At 43.5% G+C, this 11,610-nt stretch overlaps 1 protein-coding gene across 8 annotated transcripts in view; it reads right to left on the bottom strand.

Annotated features, from left to right (window-relative positions):
• Nucleotides 1-192: 192 nt before the first annotated feature.
• LOC117470695 (NACHT, LRR and PYD domains-containing protein 3-like) overlaps nucleotides 193-11,610 on the bottom strand; it is a 29,991-nt gene continuing 18,573 nt past the window's right edge. For 5 of the 8 annotated variants that reach the window (XM_034115529.1, XM_034115527.1, XM_034115528.1 and 2 more), the window contains 7 exons: nucleotides 8,748-10,527; nucleotides 8,488-8,661; nucleotides 6,464-6,637; nucleotides 5,928-6,101; nucleotides 5,392-5,565; nucleotides 5,071-5,244; nucleotides 237-815 (listed from right to left, as the gene is read on the bottom strand). In XM_034115529.1, the coding sequence (XP_033971420.1) occupies nucleotides 626-815; nucleotides 5,071-5,244; nucleotides 5,392-5,565; nucleotides 5,928-6,101; nucleotides 6,464-6,637; nucleotides 8,488-8,661; nucleotides 8,748-10,527 (2,840 nt within the window). In that variant the 3' untranslated portion in view covers nucleotides 237-625. Of the gene's footprint in view, nucleotides 816-5,070; nucleotides 5,245-5,391; nucleotides 5,566-5,927; nucleotides 6,102-6,463; nucleotides 6,638-8,487; nucleotides 8,662-8,747; nucleotides 10,528-11,610 lie in introns of all 8 variants that reach the window. The other 3 variants (XM_034115530.1, XM_034115534.1, XM_034115535.1) reach the window with 3 other exon arrangements.

The following is an 11,610-nucleotide window of genomic DNA, read 5'->3' as shown; positions in this document are numbered from 1 at the left end:
TCATTGGGGGGTGGGGGGGAGGAGGGGTGTTAGAGAGATATAGAGTTGTAGTAAGTAGATAGAGTTCACTATGATTGAGGTTTCGTTTATGCATAGGGTCGATTCTTTTAATTACATTTCCTTTTTTGTTTTGTGTATTTTATACATTTTGGATTTGCTTGGCGAGCTATTTTTAGAACATGCCCCGCGGGCGACTCACGTTGCCCCTGCGGGCGACTAAGTGCCCGCGGGCACCGTGTTGGCTACCCCTGCTCTAGAGAGAAGCTGACTGATCCACACTTACACTTCCTCAGACCTGCTCTGAACCTCTGCTCTCCACCATGGTCCAGCCTGGAGGAAGAAACACATGTGAGAAACAGAACAGCGTATTGTTAGAATAAAGTATTTATCAATGTTCATCATAATAATAAATGCTATGTGTCCGAAGGGAGCAGGAGGGAGCAGATGCTTATTGATCCCCCTCACTTACTGCTGATCAATGATTATCCTTTCAATCATCTCTGAAAGTTATTCCTACTTACATATTTACATTTATACATTTACAATCATTTCTCCTCTTCAATCTCCTTTCTTCATTCTCATACATCCCCAAAGAAGTGTTTCTGTGCATCCTTCAAAGTGAATGCTATGTGTGCTTTGTTTGAACTCCTGCTCCAAGCCGCTCCATGAAACCCCCCCCCACAGATTGTTCTGCTCTTCTCAGAGTTCTTCTGACCTTGAGTTGTTTCAGATGTAGATCTCCTCTCAGATGATACCCCCCCTCTCTGTCTATGAACAACGTCTGTAGTGTCCTAGGAAGTAGATGATCTCTTGCTCTGTACATGATGCAGTTTGAAATGTAACCAGATCAGTAAACTTCAGTGTGTGTGACTTCAAGAATAATGAATGAGTGTGTTCAAGATATCCAACATTATTGATTACTCTTAGAGCCCTTTTTTGTAATGTGCATATATCATATCACTTTTCACGAGTGTTTTCGTTGAGCTCTTCAACACCCCCCCCGTTGATAATTCACGATCGTCGGCACGCTGATACATTTTTTTTTTTTAGAATGGCACTTCATATCAAAAAGGTTGCCGACCCCTGGTTTAGGCCATCAGTGATCCATGCACGGTGACTTTGTTTGTGTCTCTCTGCATTGTTTAGGCCATCAGTGATCCATGCACGGTGACTTTGTTTGTGTCTCTCTGCATTGTTTAGGCCATCAGTGATCCATGCACGGTGACTTTGTTTGTCTCTCTCTGCATTGTTTAGGCCATCAGTGATCCATGCACGGTGACTTTGTTTGTGTCTCTCTGCATTGTTTAGGCCATCAGTGATCCATGCACGGTGACTTTGTTTGTGTCTCTCTGCATTGTTTAGGCCATCAGTGATCCATGCACGGTGACTTTGTTTGTGTCTCTCTCTGCATTGTTTCACAGGACACTTTTTGTCACAAAGTGATTTCAAAATGTTTAGAAATTCCTCATATGCCTTGTCCATATCGTCTCTCATATACTACCCTCCAATTGTGATTAAAGTATTCTTTAATGCATTTATGTTTTCTTCAGTTCTCAATCTTTTGTATTTGAAATGGCTGGAGACTTTAGGTTTCTTATAACTGCAGTGATAGACAATAAGAACAGGTGAATGATCACTGATGTCACTATATAGTAGTCCCTACTGTATTGTTCTCCATAATGTTTGTGAATATGTTGTCTATTCATGTAGCAGAGAAGTGATTGTACTAGGTCTGGTGATTTTAGGATACTAACCCATACTGTACAATGCATTGATGAAGTCTTCTTAAGTCTTTAACCCTAACCCCTAAGATAAACATCATGTTTTGTAATGATTTAGTAAACATGTTTCTATCCTATCTGTAAATGTGTCAATACAGGTTCCAGGAGCTCTGTATATACAGCTCACAATAACATGTTTAGACCTTTCCATACACATGTCTACTGTAACACCAGTGGCGTCGCCTGGCCTGGGCATCCGGGGCTTTAGCCCCGAATGTTTTTTCTGTAGCCCCGGACAATTCTCCGGTATTACATTAACCGCGCTTTACGTGAACCTCATCATGACACAAGAGAGGACGGCAGCACTGTAATTTCCCGTGTTCAGTGAATGCAACAGAGGCATGACACCAGACCAATCAGAGAGTTGCATGGAAATAAACGTGTGCTTGTGTCATTCAAGCTCGGCTCTGTGTGTGTGTGGCAATAGCGCATTAGTGTGATAGAGAGAGAGAAAGGGAGGGAGCGGTGCCAGCATGGACCGTGTTGTTAGCATCTGGTTAGCTAGCTGCACTAACGGACATAAGGAGCTGTTTCCACAACAAGCTGGAGGAGAGTCCTCTCCTCTCAGACTGAGAGACTCAGGTGAGCTAAAGGACTCTCTGAGTGTTTAGATACATAACTTTAGTCTAAGTTATCTCAGTGGGTCTCAAACGGTTTGGTCACAAATTATTCAAAAGATTATTTCCGCGGCACACCTTCATATGATCATTATAGTTATAAAAAAAATAAGAGAATAAAGGAAAAACAGTTATGAAATACTATATGGCAGTAAAACAAGAATAGAGTTTAAAAGGGGAGTGATTAGTAAAATATCCATAAAGAAAAAGTACATCTGTTTACAGTTCTGTTTCATATGGGTGTTGAGAGAGGTATCCATAGATCTCTTCATTTTGCTCTCAAAGTGCACCAGATTGATGCATCTAACTTCAATATTTAAAAAAAAATCTTCCCGGGGGAGCATCCCCCCGTACCCCTCTAGAGGAGGTGAGCCCCCCACTCATAAAAAATACCACTTTACCCCTGCCTATATGCCGTGAGCTGATTATCGAGCCTTCATTGTAACAGTCGCAGGTGTACTGTGTGTGTGCGTGTGGGGAGTGTTGTAGTGAAAAATGCCACTGTAGTGCCGCCGCCACTGTGGGCTAAGCCCCGAATGTGTTCAGGTCCAGGCGACGCCCCTGTGTAACACATTCAAACAAATCATCAACAGCTGTTGTTATGCTCTCCACCACCTTCTAGTTCATTCCTTTATCCACATAGATTGCCACACCCCCTCCACTCTTATTCCTTCTGTTTGTATAATTCAGTTCATAGCCATCCATCTCAAAGTCCACACCTCTCTCAGCACTGACCCAGGTCTCTGATATTGCTATGATGTTGAATGGGTTCTTAAACTGACTTAGATATTCTTTAATGTTGAGGAAGTTGGCATCTAGGCTTCTGCTATTGAAGTGGATCATTGATATGTTCTCTTCTGATTGACACGTTATATTGAATTGCTCTTCTGTGAAATAGTTGCAGCTGTTGTTAATATTGTTCAGTAAGTTGTTTTCCGGATCAATGTCATTTTCCATGTCCTGTGTGTTATGCTCTGTATATGCAAACGTTTATAGTCTTGATAGAGAGATGTGTTTATTATCTGGAATGGTCATGGTAGTGTTTTATTTCTGTGACCTGGTCTGATTTGTTTCATTGATATGTTTCCAGTTCCTCCAGGTCCCTGATGATGAACACTTTGTTCTGGGGATCCGTGAAGCTTGATGGAGATGTTGCACTTTGCAGTCCATGTTGATGTATTTTTCGCTGTTTTCTCAGGAATCGGGTCTTTCTGGCAATCTCAGCATTTCTTTTAGTGAGGTGTTCATTCATATATACATCCGAGCCCTTAAGCCGTCTTCCCTGTTTCAGAAGTTCAGTTTTCTGTTTTCTGTTGGCAAACCTTATTATTATTGCCGGTTTATCTGTTTTATTTCTGTGTGGTAGCGGGTGACAGGCCTCGATGTTGTCGCTGTCAATCTCTATTCCCTTGGAGTTGAGGAAGGCCGTCACCTGTAGCTCCACAGATGTAGCATCCTCCTCACTTGTGTCCCCTCCGGTCATCCTCATCGCCGCCTGGGCGTATGAGCGGGGTTTCGTCTCCAGTCCAGTGATTATGATGTTGTGGATTCGGGTGTATTGCTCCAGCTCATCCACCCGATTTTCCAGCAAGAATATCCTTTTTTCCTTTTCTGAGTTTTGTAGGCTCAGGGCTTTAACTTCCTCCACCAGGCTCATAATGTTATCTGTTGCTGTCTTACAACAGATACCTCCTCCGTCAACATGTCTATCGTTTAATGTCGTCAACCTCCTCAGCATGCGGAGGAATCTTTTTTGGTGGCATTGCGTTTTGTTTAAGATTATTATATAACGGAGAGAAAGAGGAAATGAGTGTTTCCGTCTCTCTGCGGATCCTTCTGCTTGTTGTGACACAGACTACTTTCACTTCCAGGTCTGTGTTAAGAACAAAGCTCAAAGCTCATAATGTGCAGAAAACCAAAACTGTGGTCCAAACAGTAGCAATCCTTGTTGTATGTGCTTTCCTGCTAAACACCAAAGAAGCACATGCATTCCTCCTGACCAAGACAACGTGCACATATGAAGCTGATTCAACAAAACTAAAGGACATCCCTTCTTTGCCACTTCCTCAGCTAGCTTGAGCCCTCAGTTTACCGGGTCGCTCATTAAAGCACTTCATGACTGACAACGTGGCGAATATAATGTAGTCAAACTCATCCATTTTTACAGATTCGCAGATTTTGATGCTTTGCGTCCCGGTCAGCTGGGATAGATCGCCGAGATGCCGACTGGCAGAGACACTGGCTGCCGAAAACAAACAAAACCGAACCAACCTCCCCAAGTTTAACGAAACAAAAAACAGACAAACAAACAACTAAGTGAAACAATTAATAAGCACAAAAATAACCTACGTCAAATGAACGCATATTAAAGAGTCCAGATCGTCCCTCTGGGAATCTAAAATGTCAAACAGAATCTCATCTCAACACATTTAGCAGTTGGTGAGATATCAGGTCAGAACTAAATCCATAAACTGACCATCATTATCCTCCCTAGAGCCAGGAAACCAGTGGTTCTGATGTTTGGACTGAATGGCTGTTTCCATGTAATAAGACTTCAAGGTTAACTCACTGCAGTGAACATAATCAAGGGAAATGAGACGTCCTTCATGATGGAAGACCAGAGATGAAGGAGATGAAATTAGAAAAATACGAGGAAGTCAGTCTGTCCATACCTGAGTGTCTCCAGACTGCAGAGTGGATCCTCCCGTCCAGCAGACAGCAGCTTCTCTCCTGAGTCTCCTGGATGATTGTAGCTCAGGTCCAGCTCTCTCAGATGGGAGGGGTTGGAGCTCAGAGCTGAAGCCAGAGAAACACAGCCTTCCTCTGTGACCAGACAGCCGGACAGACTGGATTCAGGGAATACAGTAAACTCAGTGTTCTTAAAAGTCACCTCAGCAGGAAAATCATACAGAGGTGGACCATCTTCATCAACATGAACAAAAAGCTGGATGAAAATAATTGAACTGCTTGAAAATAAAAAGCGGAACTCTGACCTGAGAGTCTTCAGTTCACAGTGTGGACTCTCCAGTCCAGCAGATACCAGCTTCACTCCTGAATCCTTCAGGTCGTTGTTACTCAGGTCCAGATCTCTCAGACTAGAGGACTGGGAGCTGAGGACTGAGGACAGAGCTTCACAGCTTCTCTCTGACAGGTTACAGCCAGTTAACCTTGAAAGAAATGAATGAATATGACAACATTCCTTTAATATTAAATGTGATTGTGCGCAAAGTTTCAACATACAATCTTTTCTAGTTCTTTTGTCAAATGATACCATCTGTTTGTCTGTGCATGTTTGGGTTGGTCAATCAGTCAGATACATTGAGATGTAGATAAGTGACGCCATCTGTCTTCAAATATAATCAGATTGTTATAATGGTTTTGTGGTTTATTGTTTTGAAGAAGAAAAATAAACAAAAAACCGAAGGAGAATCGAAATGTATTATTATTCTAATTTGATAAAACTGTAAATTAGTCGATAGAAATGGCTGAACAAAACCACTGACTGTTAACACATCAGCTGAACTCTGACCTGAGAGACTTCAGTTCACAGTGTGGGCTCTCCAGTCCAGCAGATACCAGCTTCACTCCTGAATCCTTCAGGTCGTTGTTACTCAGGTCCAGCTCTCTCAGACTAGAGGACTGGGAGCTGAGGACTGAGGACAGAGCTTCACAGCTTCTCTCCGACAGGTTACAGCCAGTTAACCTTGAAAGAAATGAATAAATATGACAACATTCCTTTAATATTAAATGTGATTGAGCGCAAGGTTTCAACATACAATCTTTTCTAGTTCCTTTGTCAAATGATACCATCTGTTTGTCTGTGCATGTTTGTGTTTGCCAATCAGTCAGATACATTGAGATGTAGATAAGTGACGCCATCTGTCTTCAAATATAATCAGATTGTTATAATGGTTTTGTGGTTTATTGTTTTGAAGAAGAAAAATAAACAAAAAACCGAAGGAGAATCAAAATGTATTATTATTCTAATTTGATAAAACTGGAAATTAGTCGATAGAAATGTCTGAACAAAACCACTGACTGTTAACATATCAGCTGAACTCTGACCTGAGAGTCTTCAGTTCACAGTGTGGACTCTCCAGTCCAGCAGATACCAGCTTCACTCCTGAATCCTTCAGGTCGTTGTTACTCAGGTCCAGATCTCTCAGACTAGAGGACTGGGAGCTGAGGACTGAGGACAGAGCCTCACAGCTTCTCTCCGACAGGTTACAGCCAGTTAACCTTGAAAGAAATGAATAAATATGACAACATTCCTTTAATATTAAATGTGATTGAGCGCAAGGCAGTGTTGTCGTCAAGTCACCAATTCACGAGTCCAAGTCACTCTCGAGTCACCACTCTTTGAGTCCGAGTCCAAGTCCGAGTCACCAAGGGAGAGTCGTAGTCGAGTCCGAGTCCAAGTCCGAGTCACCCAAGGAGTGTCCGAGTCGAGTCCGAGTCCGAGTCATCATTACCTGTGTTTGAGTCCGAGTCCAAGTCCGAGTCACCCAAGGAGTGTCCGAGTCGAGTCCGAGTCCGAGTCATCATTACCTGTGTTCGAGTCCGAGTCCAAGTCCGAGTCACCCAAGGAGTCTCCGAGTTGAGTCCGAGTCTGAGTCATCATTACCTGTGTTCGAGTCCGAGTCCAAGTCCGAGTCACCCAAGGAGTGTCCGAGTCAAGTCCGAGTCCGAGTCATCATTACCTGTGTTCGAGTCCGAGTCCAAGTCCGAGTCACCCAACGAGTGTCCGAGTCGAGTCCGGGTCACAAGTCTTCATGTATTAATCTTTGTGGATATATGTGTTGAAATGTAGCTGCTCCTCTACATTGCTTTTATCCTGTCATGTTATACTAATCTGTCTATTGAACTGCTGTGAAGCCAGTTTGGCTACAATTCTTGTAATAGTACTATACAAATAGAAAGCGTATTACTAATATTAATATTATTATTATTACTATTATTATTGTAAATGACCTATAATATGTCTAACTATATTTAAAATGAGTTACCTTTTAGAGAAGTGATTATATTTGTATGCCAATATTTTCCTATGGTAAAGTTTTCGTTTTGCACTTTTATTTTGATAGTAATAAGATCGGGACTCTTATTTTGAAGGAACTTTTACCGGTTAAATTGGTTTACTGATGAAGATTAAGCCCCAGAAAGCACATGGCTACTTAGCATGGAAAATGACGTCATTCTGTATGTTAAGTAGCCATGTGCTTTCGTGTTATCAGCTGAATCACGTTACTCTGATGATAGTGTTCAAGACAGCCTATATGTCTGAACTCGATCCTTAGAGTAATGTGTTACGGAGTCTTCTCTTCAATATTTTTTCCACATAACGAGCATTTTGCGCTGCTCTTTCCCAATGTGGAAGCAGAATGTGTGAAAGCATACAGCACGATGCGGGGTGTGTCTCTGGACATCTCTAGATTGGAATAGCGGGGCCCAGTACGTGAACTCGCCTTGCAGGTGCACACGCAGGGATAGAGGACATCAGACTCCAGAGAAAACTTGCTCGAGTCCGAGTCCAAGTCGGAGCGTCAATGTACAAGTCGAGTCCGAGTCATCGTGGGCGGGAAATTCACGAGTCCGAGTCCAAGTGTACGCCAGAATTCACGAGTCCGAGTCCGAGTCCAAGTCATCGTGCGCGAGAATTCACGAGTCCAAGTCCGAGTCACGTCAATCAGTGCACGAGTCCGAGTCGAGTCACGAGTCCCGAAAATCGACACTGGAGTCCGACTCGAGTCCGAGTCCAGGACTCGAGTACTCCATCTCTGGCGCAAGGTTTCAACATACAATCTTTTCTAGTTCCTTTGTCAAATTATACCATCTATTTGTCTGTGCATGTTTGTGTTTGTCAATCAGTCAGATACATTGAGATGTAGATAAGTGACGCCATCTGTCTTCAAATATAATCAGATTGTTATAATGGTTTTGTGGTTTATTGTTTTGAAGAAGAAAAATAAACAAAAAACCGAAAGGAGATTCAAAATGTATTATTATTCTAATTTGATAAAACTGGAAATTAGTCGATAGAAATGGCTAAACAAAACCACTGACTGTTAACATATCAGCTGAACTCTGACCTGAGAGTCTCCAGTTCACAGTGTGGACTCTCCAGTCCAGCAGATACCAGCTTCACTCCTGAATCCGGCAGGTCGTTGTTACTCAGGTCCAGCTCTCTCAGACTAGAGGACTGGGAGCTGAGGACTGAGGACAGAGCTTCACAGCTTCTCTCTGACAGGTTGCAGCCACTCAGCCTGGGGAAAGATCAGCAGTGAACACAAAGAGTTGTATTCTCATGTCTCAACCTGTTCATAGTTAATGTAGTTTGATCTCCACTTACAGAGCTTTCCTGGAGGCTTTGACCACTGGCAGCAGCTTCAGAAGAGCCTCCTCTGAAGCTGAGTATTTCTGCAGGTCAAACTCTTCCAGATCTTCTTCTGATGACAGTAAGATGAAGACCAGAGCTGACCACTGAGCAGGAGACAGTTTATCTGTGGAGAGACTTCCTGATCTCAGGGACTGTTGGATCTCCTCCACTAGAGAACGATCATTCAGTTCATTCAGACAGTGGAACAGGTTGATGCTTTTCTCCGGAGACGGGTTCTTTCTTATCTTTTTCTTGATGTATTTCACTGTTTTCTGGTTGATCTCTGAGCTACTTCCTGTCTGCGTCAGCAGGTCGGGTAGGAGTTTCTGATTGGTCTGCAGTGAAAGACCCAGGAGGAAGCGGAGGAACAAGTCCAGGTGTCCGTTTGGACTCTGTAAGGCCTGGTCCACAGCACTCTGGTAGAGATCTGTTAGTTTAGGTTTGGGTCTGAAGACTTTAAGCAGCCTGGAGGTTGTTGGTTCTTCTGACAGCAGGTTGACTCCAGAGTTGATGAAGGTCAGATGGACATGAAGAGCAGCCAGAAACTCCTGAACGCTCAGATGGACGAAGCAGAACACTGTGTTCTTGTATGTTCCTCTCTCCTCTCTAAAGACATGTGTGAACACTCCTGAGTACACTGAGGCTGCTCTGATATCGATGCCACACTCTCTCAGGTCGGACTCATAGAAGATCAGGTTGCCTTTCTGCAGCTGCTCAAAAGCCAGTTTTCCCAGAGACTCCATCATCTTCATCCTGCTCTCTGGACTCCTGTGTGGATCTGTCTCAGCTCCTCCATCATACTTGACGTTCACTTTGGACTGAACCACCAGGAAGTGGATGTACATCTCAGTCAGGGTCTTGGGCAGCTCTCCTCTCTCAGTTTTCAACATGTCCTCCAGAACTGAAGCAGAGATCCAGCAGAAGATTGGGATGTGGCACATGATGTGGAGGCTTCGTGAGGTCTTGATGTGGGAGATGATGGTGCCGGCCTGCTCCTGATCTGTGAATCTCTTCCTGAAGTACTCCTCCTTCTGTGGGTCAGTGAACCCTCGGACCTCTGTCACCATGTCCACACACTCAGTGATCTGATTGGCTGCTGCAGGGCGTGTGGTTATCCAGAGACAAGCAGAGGGAAGCAGCTTCCCCCTGATGAGGTTTGTCAGCAGCCGATCCACTGAGGTGGACTCTGTGACATCAGTCAGGATGTCAGTGTTGTGGAAGTCCAGAGGAAGTCGACACTCATCCAGACCGTCGAAGATGAACACAACCGGGAACTGATCAAACATGCAGATTCCTGCCTCTCTGGTTTCAGTGAAGAAGTGATGAACAAGTTCCACCAAGCTGTACTTGTTCTCTCTCACCACATTCAGCTCTCTGAAGGTGAATGGAAATATGAACTGGATGTCCTGGTTGGCTTTGCCTTCAGCCCAGTCCAGAGTGAACTTCTGTGTTAAGACTGTTTTCCCAATGCCAGCCACGCCCTTTGTCATCACTCTGATTGGTTTACCTCTTTCAGTTGAGGCTTTAAAGAGGTCTTCTTGTCTGATGGGTGTTTCTGATCTGCCTGGTTTACTGGATGCTTGTTCGATCTGTCTGATCTCGTGTTCCTTGTTGACCTCTGTGGTGTCTCCCCTGGTGATGTAGATCTCCGTGTAGATTTTATGTAGGGATTCAGATTTTTCCATAAATTTGATATTTTCATATTTTTTCTTCAGGTTTGATTTGAGTTCACCTTGGCACTTAGTGAGAATATCTGAATGAATAAGAAAGACATTTACACAAAAGACACATCAAAATATTTCCTTCTAATTGGACCCATTTCTGACAAAATAGCAGGTTATTTTCCTTATATCAAGTCACTGGATCGTGTTGCATAATTATCTGTACATTGTCCAGTATAAGTTCCACCCCACAGAGAACCATCAGTTTTCCCACAGAGAACCATGGCCCTGAACCTGACTGACTCTTATTCCTGCTGCTGGGAGATGAGGCACGATACCAGCAGATCCCAACACCCACTGAGGGTGTGGACACAGCTCTCTCTCCAGTTATACAGGAAGTGGATGGCTCTTACCATGGGCGTCGCAGCCATTATATGAGGGTGGGACAAGTCCCCCCCACTTTTTCAAATGGTTAGTTTAGACCCCCCCACTTTTACTATGCGGAAAGTCCGTGAATCGGTCTATCCACTCGCCGCACTTTGTAGAGCGCTGTGTCAGTGCTTCACTATCAAATGAAATCCATTCCACTTGCTTATTGAGAGAATGCCCAAACCAATGAAACTCCGTACCATGTTTTCACTGCTACTTTGTACCAAGGCAGATTCTCACATAGCGCGCGCATGTTCAAGGAGTGTTGTCATAGTTGGACAGCTCAGATCTGTTGTATGAAAGCGATGCCGGTAGCGGAGGTAAGGCACACACACCAAATGTTCAGGAAATTGTTAATACAGCGAAAATCAAAGCTGACGATCTCTTGGTTTGATATGTTTTCTCCCCCAGACAACATGGACATAAGAACATTTTTTTCAAAGAAGAGGAAAATAAGTCATCCGCTGGTAGCAGTTAATCAGTTAACAGTGATGGCGGCGTCTCACTTCTGGAGAGGAGTTTCGTCTTTATGTCATGATAGAGAAATACAAATACTGAATAGTTTAGATGAGAAAAAGGCATCGAAATGCCAGGTTACTAGTATTTATCATGTAAACAGGGAACATGAATAACCCGATCTCTCTGTGCTCATGTAAACACCATATCCCCAATATGATCATAACTAGGATAATACTCATAAACGGCTTACTGATGTCCATGTAGAGACGCAGTCAGTGTGTTTTACT

Source organism: Trematomus bernacchii, unplaced genomic scaffold, assembly GCF_902827165.1.
Source record: "Trematomus bernacchii unplaced genomic scaffold, fTreBer1.1, whole genome shotgun sequence".
Lineage (NCBI taxonomy): Eukaryota > Metazoa > Chordata > Actinopteri > Perciformes > Nototheniidae > Trematomus > Trematomus bernacchii.
This window is presented reverse-complemented; position numbering and strand designations above follow the sequence as displayed.